This window comes from Haliotis asinina, chromosome 14 (assembly GCF_037392515.1).
Source record: "Haliotis asinina isolate JCU_RB_2024 chromosome 14, JCU_Hal_asi_v2, whole genome shotgun sequence".
Lineage (NCBI taxonomy): Eukaryota > Metazoa > Mollusca > Gastropoda > Lepetellida > Haliotidae > Haliotis > Haliotis asinina.
The window spans coordinates 29,376,183-29,402,483 of record NC_090293.1 but is presented as its reverse complement, the minus strand read 5'-3'; the positions used below and the strand labels follow the sequence as shown (position 1 = coordinate 29,402,483).

The window sequence follows — 26,301 nt, the reverse complement described above, 5'->3', positions numbered from 1 at the left end:
AACAAAAAGGTAAACATGGACAGAAAAATCAATGTCACTGATATTCAGGACCTAGCTAGGTTTATTTGAGAAAGACAGCGCTTTCTATACAGGGATTTTTGGGGGGGTGAATAAATGGTAAACATATTTTGAACCAATTCAATCAGAGAGTCAACATCAGTAAAATTCTCTACAACTGCCAAGTTTGTTTGATGAAAATTAAGATCAATAACCTCATCAATAACTGATAACGATTAATAAGTTCTCACAAGGAAGTAGAACACCTGGCTCATTGCACCTTCTTCATTTGTTATCATAAAGTTATGACTGTTTTGCAATACGTATTGGGATTCTGAGATAGAATTGGTCCCTATCATGGAATGAATACTGGACTTTATGGTCCTGACTCAATCACGTGCAAGCCATGTCATATTGTTGGAATATTGCCAAATGCATCATTAAACAACAAATCAATAATTCATGAACAAGGACCAAATTTCAAGGAATTTACAAGTTTTGTTATCATTTTACACATTTCAGTCCAAGTGTTTGACAGTGCTTACAAAGAAGTCTAAAAATGATCAGTTTCCATCACCCATGCACTGCTTCAAATTTGAGCGAATGTGTTGGGTGGAAAAAGTAGATCAGTTACAATTCAGAGCAAGACTGTCACAGACATTAAATATTTCTGTGAAACATCAGCATGGCCATTGAGCACAGAATCCAAAATCATACGTATGGCATATTCAAACCCACAATCTTAAGATTCTGTTATGCCTAAGCGATATAACTTCGAGAGTTGGGTTGCCTTAAGACATTAGTTTGAAAAGTTGTATAAAGTGATCATTGGCCATTCAAAACAATTTTGCTACCATGACTTAATATAAACCACATAACGAACTAGTCTACAAATCTGAATGTAGCTGTTGTTTGGTGAAGTGTGTTAAACTTAACAAAACAAAAAATCCATTTAGTTGGTGACAGCAGTGAAGAGTAAAAATTCTCAACAGTGAAAGCACTTATTTCCAGCTATCACAACATGTCTGCATAAAGCAGTTATCAGACACTGGTGCTCATCATTGCAGTAATCAGACATTGGTGTTCTTTGGGAGTAATACACATTGTTCGGAGGCTCTAGACAGGGCAGCTTAAGCAGTGGTGTTGAGAGCTCCAAATCCAAATCCTTTCGGGCCATAGGTCTTTCCGTAGCAGGCTGTGGAGAGAAACACTTTGTCATAGATCACTACAGCCGTGCGATGGTGCATGTTTTCTGCTGTCAAATTGTTATGGTTTGTGTATGACTGAGGTGATGAAACCAGTGGGTAGACACCTCAGTCCCCACCCTATTGTGTTAATTACCTTGTTATCTTGTTGTCTTTGTTAGCCTCACTATATATACTTTGCCACCACTGTACGCTACATTTGGCTTGACAACGGTGCAAGAATCTGTACTGAAACGTCACACTATCGTAATAAAGAAGTTGTTATCCATAAAGTTTGTCAATCTTGTACTCCCCAACTTCTAAAATGCCATTAATAGAAGTTATGATATGGGTAGGTAAACAAAAATTATGATGAGGTGACATGGACAAACAATACTGGATGAAAAAGGTTGAAAAACAATATGGGGTTATATAGACAGATAGATAGTTGGGGTGAAAACATAGAGCCAGGTACAACACGAGACGTATTACACTAAATTGGTCATGATGTCATACACATTGTGATATGCATATTTACATCAAATGGTCAACAGTACACGGGAGTCATGTCCTGAGGGTGGGAAATGAGATGTTATAAACATCTTTCTCTGGGTAGAGAACAAGTTTGATTTGGTATTTGAACTCACATTTACACACAATCTTGTCTCCAGCCTCACAAAGGGTGGTGGACTCCAAGGCTTTGTTACAATCTTCACACCGGAAACATATCTTATGCCACGACTGAAACAGTGAGATAGTTGGAATTAGGGTTGGGACAGGTACTTGGGTATTTGAATCCAGGTCAGGTACAGCTGGAATCGACTACATGTACCTGTTCATGTACCTAGAAAAGGAGGGAATTCTGTGATGAGAAGGGCAGATAATACTTTGTATTTTTCATTATGAACGTAACACACATCTACATCACTGGTACTGTCTGACTGATGGAGCTTATTTCTAACGACTGTAATGTATCTGTGCATGAGCAGTGAGTAGTCAAGTTACAGTAACAGCAGGAATGAAACGTTCTTTGTTTTAAGAGGAATATAAGTAATGGCACTGCTCTATATTGGTTAAACAGACATAAATTAAATATGTTAATATCTGGTTTCAAATTGTGATTGAATATTCAGAAAACTGACAGGAGCGCTATGTTCCTTGCATTTCAGGATACTCGATTCTGATTAGGGTAAGTACATGCATGTACTCGATTTCATATCAGTCCCAGGCCTTCATATCAAACTGTTCAATTCTTGAGTGAGTGAGTTTAGTTTTACACCACACTCAGCAAGGTTCCAGTTATATGGCAGTGGTCTGTAAGTAATCGAGTCTGGAGCAGACAATCCAGTGAATAACAGTATGAGTATCAGTCTGTGCAATTGGGAACAAGTGACATTTGTTAACCAAGCCAGTGAGCCACACCATCCAATCCCATTAGTCGCTTCTACAGACAAACATGGGTTGCTGAAGGGCCGCAATCTACTCCACACCTTCAATTTGTTCAGTTCTTGAATATTCCAGTTAAATGGGTGGTCTGCCAATAGTAAAGGATCAGACAATCCATGATTAATGCACAGATCGATACAGTTTTGAAATCCCAGCAACCAAGTCTGCTACCTGACCACCCAATCTATTCAGGCGCCTCGTATGACAAGCTTGGTGTGCTGAAGATTAATTCTAACTCGTATCTTGACAGAAGTATATTTTGTCATTCATACCCAAATGATAAATCATATGTATAACTGACAGGTCAACATTATAAATCACATTTAGCAATTGTAATGTATTACGTCAACAGTGAACACATGTATGTTAGGCAAAGTGGTAGGCTGATAGTTAACACAACAAGCACCTTGGCAGATATGTAAGAAAGTTAAAAAAGCATCCTACCCGGCCTCCTCCAACTATTTTCTCAGCAAAGTAAACAGCTTTCCCGCATCGGGGACAGGAATCAGCTCCACCAAACCTCCTGCCAACACCGTTATCTCCCTTGTTGTCCATCATCACCTGTGCCTTGCCGAAGGATGACACATTGCTGGTGGAAGAAAAGTAATGGCTCAGTACAGGACTATTTCCAGAGCAAACACAAGTGTTTGCCACTAATACAGACTAAGGCTTAGTCTCTGAATATATATAATTTAGATAGAAACAAACAAACCCATTTTAATTGAAAAGGAGACCAGGGGAGATCAGAGAAATGTAGACTTGCTTTATTTAGAGCCATAGCACAGTAGGGAGGGCTTAGCACTTTAGGGAAAATAATGTGGTTCAGAGACAGGCTACCACTTATGTGACAATGACAGATAATGTATAAGCAAAGGACACTTTCTAAATGCCTATTTTGAAATTAATCTTAGCTTCATTATTTTATAAAAAATAACTTTAATACTGAAACTTTTAAGAATGTAGCTACACTATCACTGCAAAAAGGAAACAAGGGTCATCTCAAAAGCAAAACCAGGACAGGGGTCACAAGCAGTGGTTGTGGTCAGGCTGGGCGATAGAAATATCAGTTTAGATAAGATAATCCTTCAGGCAAATAAAAAATGTGGAAGCAAATGGCTTGGCATAACAATTTACAAATAATATCCAGGCCTGTCAATCTTCGGGTGGTCATGCCACCCATATATTTTGAGACATTTGGTTACAGGGTATCATACTCTTGTACATATCTCACCATAAATTTTAGGATAAAAAGACTCGTTAGACGTTAATCAGTAAATGAAACACATTGAACACACATAAAAAAGCATAAAATTTCTTTGAGATGACCCCTTGTTCCAGTAGACAGCACATGTGAGTCAACGATCTGTCATCATACCTGACTGAGCGACCTAATTGCAATCTATAGTCTGACCTATTGCTATTCATAAGTTTTGCCTGATTTTAAGAATAAACATGCTTTTCTGCATATCCTTTTACAAATCCCTCTGATCGCCCAGTTAGGCTGATGGGGGTTATTTCAACATATGCTATTTGCAACTGTGTAACTTTTGGGTATAAACTTGGGGTTTTTAGTTACCGACAGCATTTTACTTACTCTCTGGTGACTTCACCAGGCTTTCCAGTGTCCATGGACAACCCTGCCCCACCCTGGGCGAACCCGTATCCACGGGGACCAAACAGCCGGCCATAGCAGGACTTGCAGTAGATGTGGTCATCGTGGTTGGTGAGGGTGGTGCTGTCCAGCTGCTTCTTACACTCCGCTGAAATGGAAAACAGTGATCAGGGATGGTGTTAAGACATTAAGGATGTTGTCACCTGTTTACCCATCCTCAACATCACCGGTTACATGTTACGATAAATCCCCACTATACCCTGGATGCATCTATGACTCAGGCCAATAATTTTATTTCCTCAGTTGACTATCTTTATCCGATCAGGTCTCTAGGCTGGAAAGTTGAGTGTACCAATCACAACTCACTTTCAATTCCTAAAGCATTTAACTGATATAATTTCGTAACACAAATGATGTAGAGGTACTCTGAAAGCGGTAGTAGTTTTAGCATATACTTTTTTCAAACCTGTCAATTTGTCTGTATGATTTCCCCCCAAAACTGAGTCACCCAAAACAAACCTTTGCAGCTGTAACTGCTTTATTTGTTGACACTGGCAAGATCGGTTGTAAAGGTGGCTTATCTGATTGCCTACTGAGAGAATGTGGAACCAGCAGACTGAGGTAATAAAATAGCTATAGATGCACCCAGGGTATAGTGGTGCGTATACTCTGGAGATTAGCAAGGATGCTGTTTACCTGGTGCTTGATAGTGTGAGCAAACTGACCTCAATGTTGTCTTCAGTGACTGATGGAGTGAAAGTGATGTAATCCTGAAGTTCAGGTGAAATGAGATTTAACATCATCCTTAAGAATATTTCACTCATATGATGACCTGCATGTGTGTGCATGTGTGGCTGCTTGTACTAGCCCAGATTTAAGCGGTTTTATAGTACTAGCTCACTGACAAACCATGCCACAGTTAAGCATGACACATTATACTGACTCTGAGCCCCCCAGTCCTTCTTGTACCAATTAATGCCAAGCACCAGCAGGACAAACAAATACCATACTTTAACATCTATTGGGATGATGAGGCCGGGAATCGGACCCGCGACCTTAAGTTCTCCAAACAGATACTCTAATCACGACACCACAGAGGCAGTGTGTAATCCTGAAGACAGGATGAGGTGTGAGAGTGACTGACAGTACTAGTGATATAAGTGACAGTGTGTAAATAACCGGATCAGTCAGGACGGGATGGAGCACATGAGTGAAGGAAGGAAGCCCAGATGAGATGGAGTGAGAGTTTGAGAGTGACTGATGGTGTGAGTGATAGTGATGATATATGAGTTCAAGTGATGGTATGTGAGTGAAATAAAGAGTAAGTTTAGTTTCATGCCATACTCCGCAATATTTTAGCTACATGGCGGCGGTCTGTAAATAATCGAGTCTGGACCAGACAATCCACTGATCAACAGCATAAGCATCAATCTGCACGACTGACCTATAAGATAAAATATAAACATACTACAGGAAAATCAAGTCCTGTTGAAATGCCATGACCCACAAAAAGCATAAAGATGGAGTATCGCTGAGCATGGTATTTAAAACATATACAAAGAACTTTCCAGTCACCATGTCTAAGCTCCTGTCAACTTACTACAGCACAAGCAGAGTTTGTGATATTTCTTCCCCAGTGCACGCTTCTCCTCCGCAAAATACACTGGTTTGTGACAGCGGGGACAGGCATCAGCGCCACCAATCTTTGGACCATGACCATTTGTTGCCATGGATACAGCTTGGGCTTTTGCTAAGGAGGAAACATTACTGAAATAACAAAAAGTCATAGGCTAGCAACATTGTCTACAATCTCAAAGTAATACACACATAAACAGGGTTTCAAAAGTATTTTGAAAAGCCACTTGCCACAGGGCTTGTAACTTGACTAATTTCCCACTTGCCCGGATTTTATGACACAATGCTTGATGTTAACGTTTAGTGGACTACTTATCGAATAGTGATAAATTCACTCTCTACTGGCCCTACTTTATTTTTATTGAGAACTTAAATGGCTTCATTATGAGCAGATATGAAATGAAATCCAAGACTATTTGCATTTTGAAATCATAAATGGGAATCATCTAGTAGTCCACAGACAAGTAAGATACCATTAATTGATTGCCCAAAATGAAAACTGACTTGTCCCGGGGCATCGGGTGATGGGATTTTTTAAACCCTGACAAACAGTACATGTAAATGAGATGACCATCTTAGTTTTCTGATTCCAGCATACATGTTGTAGACAAAGGACAGTGGAGGATTTCTTAAAGTTTACAATTAAAGATAGACACAAATTATTAGAGCTAAGTAAATCATTTCCCAGCAGCCATGTCCTGAAACTGGGGTATCAAAATTGGCCTGCAAGACAATGAACATAGTGGGAGAAAATCTCCACATATCATTTGATTGCTTGTTCTACCAACTGGTACTAATTAACTATAACTTACTCCGTGGTTACCTCCCCCTTTCTGCCAGTATCCATACTGAGGCCAGAACTTCCTCCAGCAAACCCGTATCCTCGAGGACCAAATTTTTTCCCATAACATGACTTGCAGTATATGTCATCTTCATGGTTGGTCAGTGTGGTACTGTCCAAGGATTTATTGCAGCTGTCTGTAACAAACATATTGGTGCAGATACTAAGGAATAGCTTCTCAACATCCACTGTGTTCAGCCAGGAAAATCAGCAAGCGTGGATCGGGTCAGCTTAAGATATATAGTTGGGGTCATTTTAATGACTTTTTTGTTCACACTTAGAGAACATACACAATTTATCAATGAAGAAAATAAATTTGCTCAAACACAAAATGTTTTGCACAAGTTTTTTTCCCAGATGTAACCTATTGGAACAGATTAGTATTTGCTGTTGTCTCTGATTTCATACAATTCATAATTCATACAAAGGCTCACGCGTAGAGGTGCCTATTTCTGAGTAGTCATGACAATGCCACAACCACATAGTCACAAAGACTGGTTTCTTGAAAATATTCTCCTTTTCCAAAATAGCCCCCTCCACTGCCAGCTCTGTCACAAGTTGTTTTGTAAGTTGTGATAAAGAATCATAGAAATTGGTGCACATGATTTCTTTTTTTTTTCGTGTAAGCTTCATTTCAAAAGGACAGTGATTTTCAATGACTGACAGGTGCTGGTAAGATTTGTAAAACAACATGCCTATATTCCTTAACAGAAACTGTCTAAGAGATGTGAAAGTTTCAGACAGTGACTTCCAAAATTGTATAAAACAACCAATCAACAGAAAAGCATCCAAGTGAGTGAGTGAGTTTAGTTTTATGCCACACTCAGCAATATTCCAGCTATATGGCGGCGGTCTGTAAATAATCGAATCTAGACCAGACAATCCATTGACCAACAACATGAGCATCAATCTGCGCAATTGGGAACCGATGACATGTGTCAACCAAGTCAGCGAAGCTGATCACCCAATCCCGTTAGTCACCTCTTACGATAAGCATTAAGTCGCCTTTTATGGCAAGCATGGGTTGCTGAAGGCCTATTCTACCCCGAGACCTTTATGGGTTGAAAAGCATCTGATGTCATACTGAGCATAAACACACTGTTTTAACTTCATCAGAAAACAGGACAACATGACACAGGATAAGTTATATGACTTAATGGGGCTCCTATTCATTTCCTTATATGAAGGAAATGTTTCCTTACTTTTATTCACTGACACTGATATATCTGAAATTCACCAAGACTTGTATCGTTCAAGCGCTACTTACTGCAGACAAGACATTTCTTGTGGAACTTCTTCCCCAATGCTCTTGCCTCTTCAGCGAAGTAAACTGCTTGCTTACATCGGGGACATAGGTCAGTTGCACCAAACCTGGGACGCCCCTCATTAGTTGATGCAGCAGACCCACCAAAGCTACAAGCAAAGCAACTCATTCAGACTTATAAACAGCTGGATTACATCCATTATGCCTTATTTAGCATAAGACACAAAGGTTCATCTGTTCATTCACATTATGACTACCTGTCCAAAACACAACCTGTTCCAGTCAAGTGGTTTTTAATTACTAGCTCTCTCCCCTCCATCAGGTAGACTGTTCCACTAACACTTATCATTGCTTATAAACAATTCAAGCTGTGCCATTTTTAGAACAAACAGCATGTACTATTGGTTTACAAAGCTTTAATCTGAGTTGAGGAGTTACCTCAAAAATATCAAAATAAACAAGGAATGATCACAAGACCCCCAATTAACATGGCTTCTAATCATTATATGTAGGCCCTGGGAGTCTCCTTTATAGGCTTTTTTCAAAGAGTAGTCAAACTGTGAGAAATCAGCTGTATAGGTACAGTACATTATGTGTAGGGGCACCCCATTACATGTTTGTGTTCATGAGTAGTCAAATTGGGAGTAGTCATAATGGGAAGATACCACTTCATTGACTGATTGTTGTTTAATGCCCCACTCGGCTATATGGCAGCGATAGATCAAATCCTGACTTGACAACCATGTGACAAACAAGTACATCAATCTAGGCAATTGGGATACGATGACATGCATCAACCAAGTCAGCAAGTCTGAGCACCCGATCATAGTAAATAGGAATAATAAGAGGGAAATAATTGAAATTAAAGAAGCCTAATGATGATGCACAAAAGATCTCAACTACCCACACCAGCATCAATAATACCCAAGAATAAATATTTATCTTAAAGACTTTATCAACATTCCTAAATTATCATCACCTAAAATAAAGCATGTTTGATAAAGAACTTCAACAAAGCTCAGTTAATGATAGTCCTGATGGTAATGCAAAAGTCTACTACTACTACTACTATTATGTGATGAGCCAAAGTAGTTAAGCTCTTTATGCAGCCTGTAAATCTTAGGTAAAGAGCCAAGCCTACACATTACAATCAATATTAGTTATGCCTACCAAGCACAGGATAGCTGTGGACAGTTATACTACTAACCATCCCTGATCATGACTGCAGTTTTAATGACATTGAATGAGGGATTTTAGTTTTATCCTGCACTCAGCAATAACATTAGAGCAATATGGCAGACGCCTGTAAATAATCAATTCTGGAACAGACAATCCATTGATCAACATCATGAGAATCGATGCAATTGGGATACGACTGGTGTGAACCAAATCAGCAAGCAAGACCACCACCGGATCCTGATAGTCGACTCTTACAAGCATAGGCAAGTGAAGACCAGTTCTAACCTGGATCTTCACAGGTGTTGGTAACACTGAGATGTCAAGAAATGTATTCATAGTGATTAAATGTGCTTGTAGAAGCTGAAAATATGTGGACAACCAAGGAGTGAAAATCAGGAATTGACTTGGCTGTATCCAGGATGCACCAAAGCAAGTACAATATTTCCAGAGCAGGCAACCAAGTGCTAGCAACAAATTCCTCACACTACATCAGTTCAGCTGGTATAAATTGTCTGTATTAAATATACCTTCTATTGTGTGCATCAATTGATGTCTAAACTAACAAAAATTGTTCTACAAAATGCACTAATTTCACGAATTTGGTCACGGGGAGTCCTTGGATGGAGACCATGTTTGATTCGTGCAAGCCTCTAGGAATTGTCTTGCCACAGATCAGAGCACCTTTGTGGGCACACCTATGCACACATACTCCACTTATCTGGAGTAATAATGTCCGCTATGTTGTATGTGCCTAGAGCATGTCCCTGCATCTTGGGAGTTGAGTGCTATACAAGTGGCCAATTATTAACATTATTTTCAAAGCCAAGTTTACCTCGGAGATTGACTGCTCTTTCCATAATCTGTTGAGAGTCCTGCACCCCCAGCAGCAAACCCATAACCCTTTGGACCAAAGTTCTTGCCATAGCAGGATCGACAGAACAAACTGCCGTCATGGTCATTCACTGATGTACTATCCAGCAGTTTCTTGCACTGGCCTGAAACAGTTGAGGAAGTTTCTCACAAAACTGATTCTATGTTTCTCTGTCAAGGTGAACATGGTGAAAAGGTTTATTTTACCTATTCACAGCAAAAATCATTTAACATCATGGTAGCACTACCCAAAGTGAATATAATAAATACACAATGCAGCATCCATTCAGTCTCCTTATGAGTGAGTGAGTGAGTGAGTGAGTGAGTGAGTGAGTGAGTGAGTGAGTGAGTGAGTGAGTGAGTGAGTGAGTGAGTGAGTGAGTGGGTTTTATGCTGTTTTTGGCAATATGCCCGCAATATCACAGCAGGGGACACAAGAAATGGGCTACACACATTGTGCCAATGTGGGAAATCAAACCCATACCTTTGGCATGGCAAGCGAATGCCTTAACCAATAGGTTATGTCCCACTGTGGTGGGGTAGCCTTGAGGTTAAAGTTTTCACTCACCATAGTGAAGATCCAGATTCAGTTTGAGCCTATCAGATGCCTGCTCACAAATATGATTTGGCTTTTTTTCTCATAAGAACCTTCAATTTGATCTTTCGGTTTGTACAAATGAACTGCCAATCAGAATTCAAACAACAAATGAACAGCCAATCAGAATTCAAACATACCCCTGATAGCGACCCCTTTTAGTTGCTTTTGCCATGGCATTCAGAAATATCCAGAAGACCATAACAGCATGTTTTGTAATAAAAGAATATTAATCACAGCAAAAGAATTTTAAACTTGTATCAAAATGATCGTTGGAATCATCTCTGCACAGCCAGCACTTAAAATTTAACACTATGTTCATGTGTACGACTGACTACAAATGACTTAACATCTCTCTAAATTACTTACTGCATTTCAAACACAGTTTATGGAATGTCTTCCCAATTGCTTTCAGTTCCTCTGCGAAGTACACAGGCTTGGTGCACACTGGACACTTCTGGGTCATCTTGAATCTGCAAACAAGCCATCGATGTTATTATCGTAAGATCCTGATACAAACTTATTCAGGAAAGTCCATGCAAATCTAGAATATGTGGCAAGTCTTGATTTCCACAGTTTCAGGGTCTGGAGACACTGCTCTCTAAACTGTCCACACCTCTAATGGAAGGACAGGTGTTGGGTGCAATGTATGTAAGGCAGTAATGGCTAACAAGACTATTAACATGTGTTGTGAAATTCCAAGAACTTTTTGCTTGGCAGATTTGTCTAGTTTCCCTAAATATCCAATTTATTATACTTTATGATCATAATTTAGGATATTAGCGTGGTGGTGATCATAGCAAGAACGTGATCTGATACTTTAACACAGACCATGTAGACTTATGACAATCATAGCGCTACAATCACTTTGTGAAATCGGACTCTGCTCTGGAAAGCACAACCACCAAATTTAGTCAACGTGAAACTTGTTGCCATAGAAACAAAGATTATTTGCGTCAGAATTCCAAAACTATCGAAAAAGAACAAGGTCACCACTAGACATATCTATGTGCCAAGTTTGGTGAAGAAAAAGAGAACAGTTTTGAGTCCTGCTCAAGAAAACACAAATGTGCACAGACGGACTGATTTTTTTAAGGGGATAATTAAACAGAAAGAGGTTGTAATGTTACAGTAGAGCAGCCTCTAAATTCATAAAAACATGAAATTGAAAACAACTATTTTTTTCCAATTTGTCTGCAAGGAAACGAAATTTAAAATCCTGTTTAAATTCAACAAATATCTCAGGGCAATCTGAGAACATTCTGTAATATCACACCCATGTAACTAATGTCTCCCTGTATGGACATAGTCTGCCTCACAGTCTCTGAACCACAATATTTTCCCCACTGCCAAGCAATAAACTTGATATGATAACATTATCAGGAGATTATGACATTTCATGAAGGGATGTTTTAAACATGTCAGCTGTGGACCACTCCTGCAGAGCACTGTTCCCCTACAGACTCATTACAGCTCTGATGAAGGAATCTGACGCAAAATGCTTTGAATTCCATAAGTGATGCTTAAATCTACAAACCCTTGGCCTCCTAGCAGCCTAAGAATGATTAAAATACCTTCTCTTCTGTGTTGTCATGGTTACATAAAAGTGGTGAAATTTGGCACACGCTATGAAAAATTATACTTTGTAGTCATGTCCTGTATACAAGGTACCCATTGATGTATTAGGACTTTGAGTATACAAGGAGAAACTCTTTGGATGTCAACAACTTCCTAATTCGGATGATGCAATTTATTTTTCAGATTCTTCTAACGTTGTCAAACAAGTATGAATTACAGTGGCATGTGGTCCTGTGCACAGAGCTCAGGTCAGAATGCAGTTAAGCAATATCAAGCACATACTGTCCTTGGTTGGGTGACCGTGCTTGGCAGCTTGACTGGCAGTTTCTTGGACTTCATTCCAGTGTCAACGACAAAGAACATGAAATGTGTGTGGTCTCACCTTAGGAAAGTCAGTTTGTTGAAAACTGACTCTGTCGACCGAGCAGAAATTGGGTACCCAGTTGGATAAAGTCATGTGACTATAACCTTCTTGTGCTTAACAGGCAGCTTGGTTTATTCGGGGTAATAAAAATCAGATTCTGATTACGTGCTGTAAGCAATCACTTGGTGTTTGACAACAGCACTATAGAAGATGACTTATTATATCATACTTACAGTACAGACAAAAATAAAATATGAGGAGCAAAATATGAACTGAGCCAATCAATCATCAGCTTCGAAAGTATTTTCTGACTTTTTAGTGCCTATACGAACTGAGCAGCTGAGGATTCACTAATGACTTCCTTTCACATCTGTCAACATTACATACAAAATGTGTTCAAGCAGTGACCAAAGAGCCAAAACATTTCTTAAGTTGTTTCGCCACAAGCTGTTTCAGCAGTTGCAAATTTGCAGATGATCTGTAGGTTAGTCAGGTTCAGAATTTTCAGTGACTGTCTCAATGTTAAACTAAACACAACAGGCAGTTTGACATCACATTGGAGGTTATTGCTCTTAAACACTGACCTGGAGACAAGCGTTTTTTCTGCAGGAGCTTCGACTTGTAAATAGAATGTTTCAAAGCAGAAACATGTAGAATGTATGCCATACATTTGCCTGAATTGTTTCAAGATACTCTACTCCATGAATCCATTTTGAGTGTTCTGTAATACCAACACAGCTTGATAGTGACCTGATCTATGGTGCACTCACCAAAGGGTGTTAATTTACTTGCTAAAGGAAAGATTTGTTTGTTATTTAAGGCATCACTAGGCAATATTCCAGTTACTATATAATGGCAGTCTGTAAATCATCAAGTCCAGACCAAACAATCCAGTGACATCATGTTAAGCATCGATCCACACAACTGTGATAAAAATGGTCTTGGGAATTGGCTTCTCGAAGGATTTCTGGTGAACAATTACTGATTATAATCAAAATGTATATATTTTTAGTGTAATCACCAATTTTAAGGTTTTTCCACAGTTTTTTCAATTTTTTATAAGGAATACTGTCATGCAATGAAATGCATGCATGCAAGAGAAATATTGTAATTGTAATTAAACAATAAAAATTGGTTCAAATTTCACAATGTGCTTAACCTTACACTGTTGAGAACATGTTTGTAAGTTTTGGTCCAATTCAATGATTATGTTACTTCATTCAATGTGTTATACTAAAACAACAAAATTCTGATTAATTGGAAAATACCTTTTTTTACAATCGATAATTATTTCTAATCCTTCTTTTGACCAATTTTATATTATTTTCAATCACTGGAACACAACTAGACACAAGTTCTACAACATTCATCAAAAATATCACAGCCTGTGTATATATCTATCTATCTCTGTGTCCATATAAGGCACAATACATGTTGATAGCTGATGTTCACTGTTATAAAAAAGAGAAGTAAACTTCTAAAAGTTTTAATGAATCATTGATCATGTGGCCTGAAGGGTGAAATGATGCACGTAACTGAAAAACGTAACTAAACATTTAATGAAGACAGATGTTATGTGGGTACAATGAATAACATGTGTCCCTCTAGACGCCGTGAATGTATTTTAGGCGGCCATTCTCTACGTTCGTAGGTACTGGATATACATTTGCGAGTCGCATAAAACCATGACATGAATAGAATCTCTGACAAAGTGCTGTTGACAGGTCTGGACAGATCAAACAAAGGTTTGCCTGTGGTCAACAAGGACCATCCAGCTTAACCTAAGCAGATAAACATGTGAGGGTCAGAGGGCAAGACATATTCCTCAGTCCACACCAAACTCACAGCTAAAGGCTATCCCAGTGAGTCAGTAGACATTCCAGTGTTCTGTATGTGCTAAATGGAATGGGAACACTTTGATAAGGAAATGTCCTGGTGCTGGAGAAACAGCAGTAACATGTGTTGCAGATATGGTTGTTAGTTGGTCTCAGTCCCTGAATTATTTCCCCTACTGCTTTGCCCTTCCTGCAAAGCTAAAGACCTGAATGAAGAAAGTCTATATTTCCTGAATCAAACAGTTAACTGGGGCCCCTTTGTACTTTAAATGGGTTTATTTGTTTTTATCAAACTTACACATATTCAATACTTCAGGGACTACAGGATAGTCTACCCCTCCCCTTTGCTTTTAAGCAATAGAATCTCTTTCAGGGACAGTATACCATTGATTACTCTTTCCCTGCCATGATCTGAATATCACCCACCTTATCACTACCTCTGCTTAGTTCGGAGCAACATTTGAATAGAATGTGAAAGTATGTCTCACTGTCCTCATTATTTCATCTATTGCCTTACCCTCCCCACAATGGTAAAGCCCTAAATGAAGCAAGTCTCACTGGGGCTACTATTTATTTTAAATGGGTATATTTGTTACTATCAAAATTATATATATTCAGAGACTCAGGTTAGTCTGGGGAAACAGCATTAAAATGGGTTACGGAGATGGCACATCTTCAGATTTAAAGGGGGTCAGGTGGTTTGGGCCAGCATGTTCGGTTTAGAGGTTTACCACAAATATGCAGCATTAAACAATAATGTTATGACCATTATGAAAAGGATGACAATAACACTATCAGACAACCATTCAGGGATTTTCCTTCAGCCCTGTACTGGAGGATCCCTCGGACTCGTACTCTGAATTTTCAGAGGTCCTGGACTACAAAACACTGGGTCCCAGACACTTATTATAAATACTACAGGGCTCCAGATAAGGGCCATATTGGTGTATGTACAGATACAAAATATGCACAATGCGGTAGGGAAAAAATCAGAAAACATAGCAGATACGCACCACAGCAGTGGTGTACAGTCTCAGAATCATTTACAGACATATCTATCGGAAAAAGTATTGCTTTCTCATTTATTGACCTGCTCACCAGTAGCAATGATGTGGTGCATTTATGAAACGAAACACAAGATTACTTACATGCCAGTAAATTCCATTCAATAATCTAACTTTTCCCAGGATTCTTATATTGAAAAAATAAGACGTAGGTACTCCTCGAGTTGAAAAATTATCTGGAGCCCTGATACTATATTGTAATAGTATTGTAATTCAGTTACTGTTATTGTATTGTGTATCTTGAGCATCACATTGTTAAGTAACAACAATGCAAATGATACCATAGCCCAGCTAGAAGTAAACTCGACGAAAACTTATTGTAACTTGATTGAATTTTTTTCAAAACATACTTTGACTTTTCTGCATCTGTGTGAACAAAATGTTTGTTGTGTCCATTGTCAGTTTTTATGCGTACAGGAAGCAAATTGTGGGTGAGAAAGATTATCCTTAACAAGTTCTGAAAATGTGATGGAGCACTTGTTGGTGATGTTAGTTCATAAGCATCATAAACCTTAAACAGGTCGTTAAGGACATACAATAGAAACCTTTCATTATCATTTAAGAATGTTTGACAATAATGTAACTCCTAGAAGACCTGCTTCATTCAACAAGTTGAATATTTAATAGCTTGCACCCATTGCTTTCATTTTGTAAATAGCAATTTCAAAAGTTATTTTCACATGGGAGCAACTGAAATAACAAACAACTCTGCAATAAACAAATTAAATGTTGTTCCTATCTGTTCTTCTGCTTTCAATGATGAGTAGGACACCATGACAATGATCATAAGTTGTGAGTTAATGTGAATGTATGGCACTTAAGACTATGTGAACGCAAAGCCAAAGGAGCTTCGAAAATCTGGGCCCTGTAGCATAACCTGTATACAACTCTGTGACAGTGTCACTGTGTGGTACCCTACAACATGATTGATATAGCCCTGTATTACCTGATCAGGGTCCACTTGCACAAAGTGATCTTAGCGCTACAATGATTGTAAATCCCATTCTCCAACGTTGGCTTAAGGTAGTCGTAGCGCTTAGATCCCTTTGTGCAAGTGTTTTAAGGGCATCAGGCTGATGATTTTGCTGCAATGATCTTCCACACAAGTTTGACAATGGTATAAAGGAACTGCTTGGCCAATGGTCTTCTATTGCCAACAAACAAATACAATTCTTTGGAGGGGGGCAAATAGGCTGAGTACATTTTGAATGTTCTTACTGAACATGCCTTGAACATCTGTTCAACATTATTGTGAGATTTATTAAAATATACACTAGAGACCATAAAAAAATCGGATTTTGTTAAACTTAGACATGTTAACAGGTTACAGGTTTCTAAGGACTAATAATTTTATAAGGTGACAAGTCTTAGCATTGAGAGAGCAAGATAAAAATATATTCTATTTTCTAACCCTGTTGTAAGAATATTGGTACCAGACAACCTATTGTGATTCACAGCAAGGATAGGGGTTTGGGGGTGGGTTTTTGTTTGCCAAAGTAAATTCTTCACTGTGATGTTTCGCACTTTGGTGACATAGGGTAATGCTCATAACATCAATCACTTTTTTCTCTGATCCAGACTTTACTATTAATGAGAGTTCTAAGTTTGAAGTTTTTAACTTTTGAAGTAATCAAAATTAAACCAGCACTGACAATACACTTAAAAAGCCTTGGTGAGTCCACCAACGACAATTAATAAAAGGGAATCTTTTCAATATATAACACGAGATAACAATGGCAATTGTTATTTCCAAGTATTTACGGTTCATATTATAGACTGTCATTAAAAATCATGTGAGACAAAACAAATTTCTGCTTAGTCGCAAGAGTGCTCATCTCATGTCAATGTACAAGCTTCTTATCTATGTACACACTGACAATTGTATGTAATATTCTTTCAGCAAGGTATATTAATATTACACAAATAGTTTTTATTATGATTTTACCTCATACGTAATGATTACGATAGATTTGCTCCAATCACACGCTGATGAAATGCATTAACACGTAATTCCAGATTAATACTAAAAAGGTCAATGTAATTCCAGTCACAATTTTTTTAACCATTTTGGGCCTTATATCAAAATTATGTTTTCAGTTAACACCACATTCCTAATAAATAACCATGGCATGTACCATTTAAATATTGCATGTCACCCACTGTCATGACAAGTCAAGCATGACATCGCCGGTTACTGTGTTACGAGCATGTGGAGTGCAACTATTTATACGTCATCATGCTCATGGTGTCTAAATTTCAAATATATGACACGGAAGTGGTGAACGGATATCATGTCAACAACACTTACCTGTATTAATATTGATATCGACAATCGTACTTCCCGCGTAATCTGTGGAATTGAGCAGGTTGTAGTGAATTACCCGTGTTCAGCTTACGTTAAGGATTTTCCTGGCAAACCTTCCAAGTCAACAATTACAGGTACATCTTCGGAACAGCACTGCGCGCGCTCGCACCTCTCGAGAAGATTCAGTTCTTTGCACACGGCACTACGATTGCGATTGACTGGGAAAAGCTTCATTCTTTGTGTGTTAGATAAAACAATTTTCAGTATTAACATGTTTTCCGTTGTTGCAACGGTTATAGCTAGATCATTGTATGATTTCTTTTATTAAGAATAATGGATTTACGTATGTACTGGTACACAATCCCAACAGGTGCACTGCATTTTGAAGGACTGGTTCTTGAAGTACATCACGCTTACGCATTACAAAGCAATAGATGAATATTGCTACTTATTACTCGCCCGTTGATGATACTGCGGTGTAATATTTTACGTCAATATTACACCAGTGCAATGCCGCTTGAAGTATGACGTCAGTATGGTGCAAAGTTGTGACGTCACAATGCTAATGTCGCTTTCGCTTTACCAGACCCTGCTTGAGAGTCCTCACATTGTAAGCAATTTTGCCGCAGTGTCTGTCAATTTACGTTGGAGAGTAATAAACAGGATATTAAACTCGCTTCCGTGAAATACCATTTTCATTTAACCCGTTAAAGACTTAGTATCGAACTCGCTTTCGCTCATTTGATACCAAATCATAAACTCGTTTAGTAAAAATGGTATTACTGGGAATTAAAGTTGTTTAGTATCCTCTATTTAGCCAACAAACTAACGCTTTGATCGAAATACTGTTATTTTGCGTTCGGGTATGCGGTCTTAAACGTCAAAATCATCCGTTTACAATCAGCTTAAATACAGGATGACACCCGTAATGATAACAACGCACTGGCATATGTTATGTGACACAACACATAATTGAACATATCCAGAAATATGTCGACGGCAATAAACTTTCAGAAAAATCAGTAACAGGTGTAAACCTGTTTTCCGTGGGATACAAATATTGTTTAAAACACAATACGCATTTGATCTGTTGTAAGTGTAAACCAAATACCTGTATATTACCTGAAATGATTGTTGAATACAACTGATAACATGAACATGTGTCTTTTATACAAAGAGTTGCATGGTGGTACAGTAGTGTAATGTATACATTTGCCTAACTGCAAGGGGCCTTGGGTGTGACTTGCATAGTCATTATGAATATTACACAGTATGCATCAAACACTAACACGAGTAAGGACTAGCATCATTCACTGCAGGTTTGGCTGGGTTTTTTTTTTCATGTCAGTCAGCAACGTTTCTGCTGAAGATCACGCTATAAATGCTGCAACCCGGACAAGACGAAGCGGCGGGTGGCTGTTACAAGAATCAGCTTTGTGAATCAAGGAAATATATTTAAAAATATCCATATTATTTGGTAAGGTTGCTGTTTAACGCCATTCTCAGCAATATTCCAGCTATATGAGGGCGGTATGTAAAGTATCGATTGTGAACCAAGCAACACAGTGATCAACATCATAAGCAACTGGGTTATTGATGACATGTCAACCAAAACATTAGCATTAATTGACCTGCGCAGCTGGGATACGATGACGTGTCAACTAAGTCAGCAAGCCTGCCCACCAAAACCCAAACTGTCTCACTTGACCTTTCAGGAAAAAATCAGAACCCGGCCACTGTATAGTCTGTTGCCGATGAAATTCATTTAAAACAAAAACGTACATCGAATGAAGTGAAATTTGTACTGCAAACCGATTTGAATCTGTGATCGTTTGTTGCACAGCTTTTATCCTAAGTGGAGACTTCTGAGACTTAAATTTTCCACTGACAATGTAAACTTATGAGGATTCGCAATCTTAATTTCAAAAATAAAAATTGTTTCAAGTGAAATTCAGCGGTATGTTTTCACTGCAAACAGAAGACAATGGATGTGCCTGTGGGGGTTTGGTTGGTTTAGTTGGTTTTACAGTTTTATGAATAGAAGAGTTGTCTCCCTTATACCTTCTCATTCCCCTTCATATTATATTATGCTCAAGTTTTTATGCGGCGAACTGAATTAATGCGCCAAGACGAATTTTTACAACTCTCTATAAACCCAAATATGCACCAACACTGGCACTACAAGTCAGAAATATTGCACCCGCGCATTTCCAAACAAGTCAACAAGGAAATGTATACTTTATTGTCGTGAGTGCATTTGCTTTGAGCTAAATCAGTTCTCGGTGGATCAGGATACTCTGATAAGATCTTCCGCCGGCTACGGGAAGTTATTGGAGCTAAGTATCTAGCCCACTTCATCAGAAATGTACTTTTCTTCGAACGACTATAATTTAAAGTTTCTTTACTTTGAAATAAGTGATCTCAAAAATAACTTTAGCACTGGATATCTGTTACCATTGATTATTTTCAAGTTTAGCTGTAAGGAAACTCACAAACGTGTAACAAGGTTACAGTAATCAATGTTTATAAATTTTGGAAATATTTAAAGGAACGTCATATATTGTAATACAGGACTGATCAGACGCTATATTATTCTTATTATTATAAGGATAATCCTAATACACGAACAGTGTATCATGCGGATATACACACACGCACATGTACAAACACATATTGAATTACATAATGTCAACTACAAAATTTGCTAATACATTGTGTGTGTGAGAGAGAGACAGAGAGAAAGAGAGAGAGAGAGAGAGAGTGTGTGTGTGTGTGTGTGTGTGTGTGTGTGTGTGTGTGTGTGTGTGTGTGTGTGTGTGTGCATGTGTTTGCGCGCGCGTTAAATAAATATCTTCCAATATATTCTAATGTTAAATTTGAACCATTTTGATGAAAGTAAAGCACAAAATGTAAATCCAAGTACTCAAACTGATGATCGTTTCGTGAAAGTTGGACCGATTTCCTGGCGTTAGACTCAACCGTAATAACCAACATCACATTACCATAAAGTACGGAAGTACACAAAGGTTTAAAGCATTGAGAAACAAGTCGGTTTCACGTCCACATACCTTGTGGACACAAGCCTACTACTTAGACACACGAAGGGAAATGTAATTGAAATTATATTTGTTCTAAAGCTTGAATATATATAGCTGCTAATTCAACAATACTATTACTATTGAAGTGTAATTTACATAACTCGAGTGAGTGCCTTGGTCTTGTGGATTATTTCAGTTTTATCACCGGGTATCGGTGTATGAGAGGGGAGCACGAAGTGGTGCTATTCTCTATTACTTAGACTGTGTAAAACGGGATATACGACACACCTCAATATGGGTTATCATAAAGCAGTCACTCAAACCTATTCTATTTTTGTCTTATAAAACACATAGTGGCTGCTGGTATTTTTTTTACCGTACTCGTGGGATATCCGCGTTAAAACAGGTCCCATGTGGACCAGATGGTCAGGATCGGATACTTGACTGATAAACTCCCCCTTCGCTTATCACTTTTATAACATGCATAGCTGTAAAATAGTAACATACTTGTAGTTTGTCCGCATTCTTGTTGGTAAAATATGTGACAAGACCCATGTTTAAAGTTAATATATGTCTCCATAGATTCACATCGCGGGTTAAATTCACTCTCAATTTTGAGTAACCATTCTATGTACAGAGGTAAAATATATACTTACTTGTAGTTTTTCCTCATTTTAGATGGTGATATTCCTGTTATAATGTATATATCTAAACTTTATATTTGCGTAATCAGTTCTAAGAATTGTAGATGTGAAATAGGAACTAAATCATGTAGCTTTGTTTCATAAACTGTCACGCCGCGGGTCCGGGTTGGAGGAAGCCGGGCGAACAACACCAGACCAGATTTCCTAAATAGAAAGAGGAAGTACATGTCATTGTTCGTTCACAGCAAATGACAAATAAATAACATTTAGAATCGTGTCTGGTGCTTTTTTACATATCGCATACGACTTAAAGAAGTTCTGGATTTGTAATGGTCACTTACTACCATGCACGTACTATAAACCAGTATGAAGCCTGGTTATGGTTTTACGTCGCTTTTAGCAATATATCAGCAATATCAGGGCAAGGGGACACCAGAAATGGACTTGACACACGGTGACGAGCTAACGCTTTAACCACTGGGCTACTCCACCGCCCCCAAGGTTTGATGAAAATGAACACAAAGACGTTCAATACTTGCTGTATAGTCCGTATTAGCATGGTTACTCATTAAATTTGTGAACTGTATATTTTCAACATTAATAGATCGAGTTACGTGGCATATAGTATTAATCATTTAACTGTATTTTTATGCAGTTTCTATGATTTCAATATTCCGCATAGCTGCTTGTATGCACATTCGCTTCTTAATGTGTACATTTCTATGCTTTTCCTCGCAATTCGGTTTTGTAGGCCTATTCAAGCTGGAACTATTATCGACTGGGAAATTGTAATTTGGTTCTGACCAAATCACGGTCAGCAATCCCGATGAAATGCTACTGAATTTAGGTATAAATATACCTTAAAACTGAGGGTAGAAGTTCTGTCTGTTGCGTGGACTGATTTTTTTAGTTTAAGTAAGACTGACAGTCAGCTGGCGAGCGTGAGGTAAATGTACTTGGACGAAGAATAATCCGAACTTTCCAATTCTACATACTCCCAAAGTCTTCAAATGACTGTCCTACCTCGACTCCACCCTTACACTGACGCCTATAGGTTTAACTGTGAATAGCTTCAGATATTAAACCTGAATATGTCTGCCAATGTCTAATATTATCAAATGACAATCACTTCATTCCAACTTGATAGTTTAGTCCAAATCGTTTCCATAGAAAGCAGGTTGAAACGCCCAAATTCTGCAAATGACAAAAGGCACCACTTTAAGATCTGCCTAACATATCTGTCAAGTTTTATTGAAAGATAATGAAACGTTTACGAGTTGTGGTCCCAAAAAGAAGTCCATCCCTCTCTTTTGAGAGAAAGTCCGAATCGTTTCCTAGGTAACGAGGAAAAAATATAAATGCTAAAATTCTGCAAATAGCAAATGACAAAACTTTGGGATCGCCTCACATGTGTCCCAAGTCTTAATGACAGAAATAGGGCGATATTTTATTCCGGAAAGGACGCCAAACCCCTCCGTTTCGGGTGTAAGTCCGAATCGTTTCCATTGAAATCGGGAGAAAGAAAAATCTGTAAAAAGCAAAGGCACCATTTTGGGATCTGCCTTACATATCTGGCAAGTATTGTTGATAGGTTCATTTTCATATAAACGTAAATTATGGTTGAAAAATATTGAACTGTTTCTAGTGGTGCTTCTGAAATGATTACCAACGGACAGACTTCGCCTTGATTATAACACTCCACAACTATAACACTCCACATTACATGCCAGGGGATAAATGATAATTTTGCAACAATGATATGAATGTACTTGGATGTATTGGGTTCAAACTAGTAACATATGCAGTGATGATTGAATACTGAAGCAAGTATATGAATATAATGGTTATAAATGCTGGAGGCAACAGCAGCATTGATATTTTTTCCCCGGTTTTATGGACCCTTTATGCATATTCTTAAATCCATTTCTTTTGTGTATTTCAAACAATATACATACTTCATAAAATCAGTTATTACTCGCCCGTTGAAGATACTGCTTTGTAATATTTATTACGTTAATATTACACTAGTATGATTAGGAGATAAACATACTGTGTTGGGAAATCAGCGGTATATAACGAAATTATAATAGCTCTAAATTTGATTTAAAATCGAACGCGTAGCGTACCATAACCGTGTTATTCAGATTTTAAACAAGTACATGACGTGTTTGAAAATCAGAGGTATATAACGTGATTCTATACCTCTGGATGACTTTGATTAGCCAATCACAATCCTGTATTTACTGAATTCATGGTAGAATACCGCTTGACGTATGACGTCTAAGTTGTGACGTTACAATGCTGATGTCGCTCTCGCAATTTTACTAAACCTTGCTTGATTCGCGGAAAGCTGAGAGTCCTCACATTGTAGGAAATTTCGCCACAGTTTCTGTCACTTTATGTTGGAAAGTTATAAACAGAAGACTAAACTCGCTTATGTGAAATACCATTTTTATTAAACCCGTCAAAGATTTAGTATCAAACTCGCTTTCGCTAGTTTGATACCAAATCATTAACTTGTTTAATAAAAATGGTATTACAGGGAAGGTCATTTAGTTTCCTCTATATATAAAATGCCTCTAGGAGTGGGTTATTTGCAGCCATGAGTGAGTGATTACGTTGGGTTTACACGGCTGTTAGCAATATTCCAGCAATATCATGGTATACCAGAAATGCGCTCAACACATTCTGTCCATTGAAAACCTCTAACCACAATTCTATCTCAATGCCCTGTTTACATGTTTGAGTGGCATCTTACAAGTTGAGGTGTACAAATAGGACAAATTGTTATGGATAACAACTTCTTTATTGCGAGATTGCGACGTTTCGGTACAGATTCTAGTACCCTTGTCAACGCCTGTTACTGTTGGGTTACTTAAATCCAGTCTCCACATAATAAAACAAACTTACTCAAATGCAATAAGTTTATTTCTTAGAAAATCACATGAAAATGTTGACACTACTATTTCTGGAAGATTCAGACTTAAGACGCCAACCAAGACCACGGTTTGTAGAGCATTGCACTCAAAACAAAGTAAAACACTCCACATGTACATTAGTTCAGAATTGGAGATCATCTTGAGAGTCTTGATGTTAGTAATCACAAACAATAGTTGTATAGCCATTCCAAACAGAAACAACAAATTTTACAATCATTGTGAAAGACAGAGCGTACTACAGACAGATTTTGTTTTGTTGTTTAAACAAGGTGGTCAACATTAGTCAGCATATCAAACACCAGAGGCTGAGAGGTGGTCATTCTTCCAGGCTGTTTTTAAGTCGTCATCTACATATTTGTAGACGACAATCATAGCATTTCATGAGCATAATCCAATCTTTAATATGTGGCAAACAATCAGTCTGGAACAACTGAAGAGAAAGCAGTCATGCAAAACACACATTCATGAATACATTGGACAATAACATTAAACCGACATAAAGAAATAAAGGTATCTTATTTAAAAATATAAAAATATATATACATGTATTTAGCAACAAGACAAATTCAAATAGAGTCCAGGGGCCCGTTTCACAAAGCTATCATAAGCCTAATATCTCGTATGCTTTCTCGTAACCATTGTACCTCCTATATTATAACACAGGAGCTATGGATGCTACGAGAAAAGTTATGAGATCTTAGGTTTACGAGAGCTTTGTGAAACAGGCCCCAGATTAATCCATAATTCCTACAGCCGTGGCAATCCACACTTGCCAAATCTTTCTGTTTAATGTATTCTCTCTTATCAAAGAGATGGTCTACAAATGAATATAAAAGATGACATGTAATGAATGACGATGTGTATAGATAAATACGTCAACAGTCGATGACACAACAAGGCTGGCTCATCTCATTCAAATGGTAGTGCACATACAACCGGAGTCAATATATATGTACATTTCTACATGTACTACATTTCACCCCTGAACAAATCACATTTACCACTGTGGAGAAACCAATGAGCATAATTATGGGCTGACAAATCTAGAAACATCACTCTGCCAGCCAAATCCACGGGTGTGTGAATGGTGGCACTTCAGACAACATGGCCACCTGTACCAGCATCAGTCCCACAAAAATGTGTCCTTATACCCTTAAGTATTTATTTCAAAATGTGCCTCCTGTAAACCAAGTTGAAGTTACAGTATTTAAAGACATTATATTACAATACAAAATTCAAATCCATTTTGTTTGCAAATAGTAGACACTAGGGAAGGGCTGGGTAGAAATCATGGATCTGGTTACCTGATACACTGTGAAACACTGTGTCCCTTAAGTTGACATCCATAAATACTCTCTTGCTTATGTTTTCCAGAAGAAGCATTTCCAAATCCAGGTACCAGTTACAGCACTCCCTTACTTGTGTGAACTTAATTTCTTACAGATCATATATTTGCTTCCTCATAAATTTGAAATTCCAAAGATTTGTATGCTACACTGTACTTTACAAAAGATATAAGACACCTTATTGCAGACTGGAATTTACTTACCCTGAGTCCTGTATTTGAAGGTCCCTGAAACTCATACCCTTAATTTTCAGGGGTCCTGGACTGAAGCCTAATATAGAATACACAGTTTGGTCGAGCTCATTTTTAATGATTAAAGAAACAAAATAAACTGTAGGCTTGGTTCATTATTTCACTTTTATGAATTTACAAAATGTATCAGATGATCAGTTACACAAGACAAATCACATAACAAACACGTCTGTTTAGTTTATTCAGGATCTGGGTAGTGAAAATTCATCAACTGACCCAAGGATTCTGTTGACTGATCACAGCTCAAGTAGATATCTGTGTAGAAATGCATATATTCATGACTCAAGCCTCACAATAACATATCAACATTCATT

The 26,301-nt window shown here is 38.0% G+C and overlaps 1 protein-coding gene across 1 annotated transcript; it reads right to left on the bottom strand.

The window, feature by feature from the left end:
• Positions 1 to 47: 47 nt before the first annotated feature.
• LOC137261158 (muscle LIM protein Mlp84B-like) lies at positions 48 to 17,961 on the bottom strand. The gene is made up of 10 exons (XM_067798861.1): positions 17,773 to 17,961; positions 10,993 to 11,096; positions 9,991 to 10,153; positions 7,983 to 8,128; positions 6,687 to 6,852; positions 5,840 to 6,006; positions 4,222 to 4,387; positions 3,072 to 3,216; positions 1,829 to 1,922; positions 48 to 1,192 (listed from the first exon to the last, which is right to left on the bottom strand). Exons 2-10 carry the CDS (start codon positions 11,087 to 11,089, stop codon positions 1,128 to 1,130), a joined length of 1,209 nt encoding a protein of 402 aa, XP_067654962.1. The 5' UTR covers positions 11,090 to 11,096; positions 17,773 to 17,961; the 3' UTR covers positions 48 to 1,127.
• Positions 17,962 to 26,301: the final 8,340 nt, after the last annotated feature.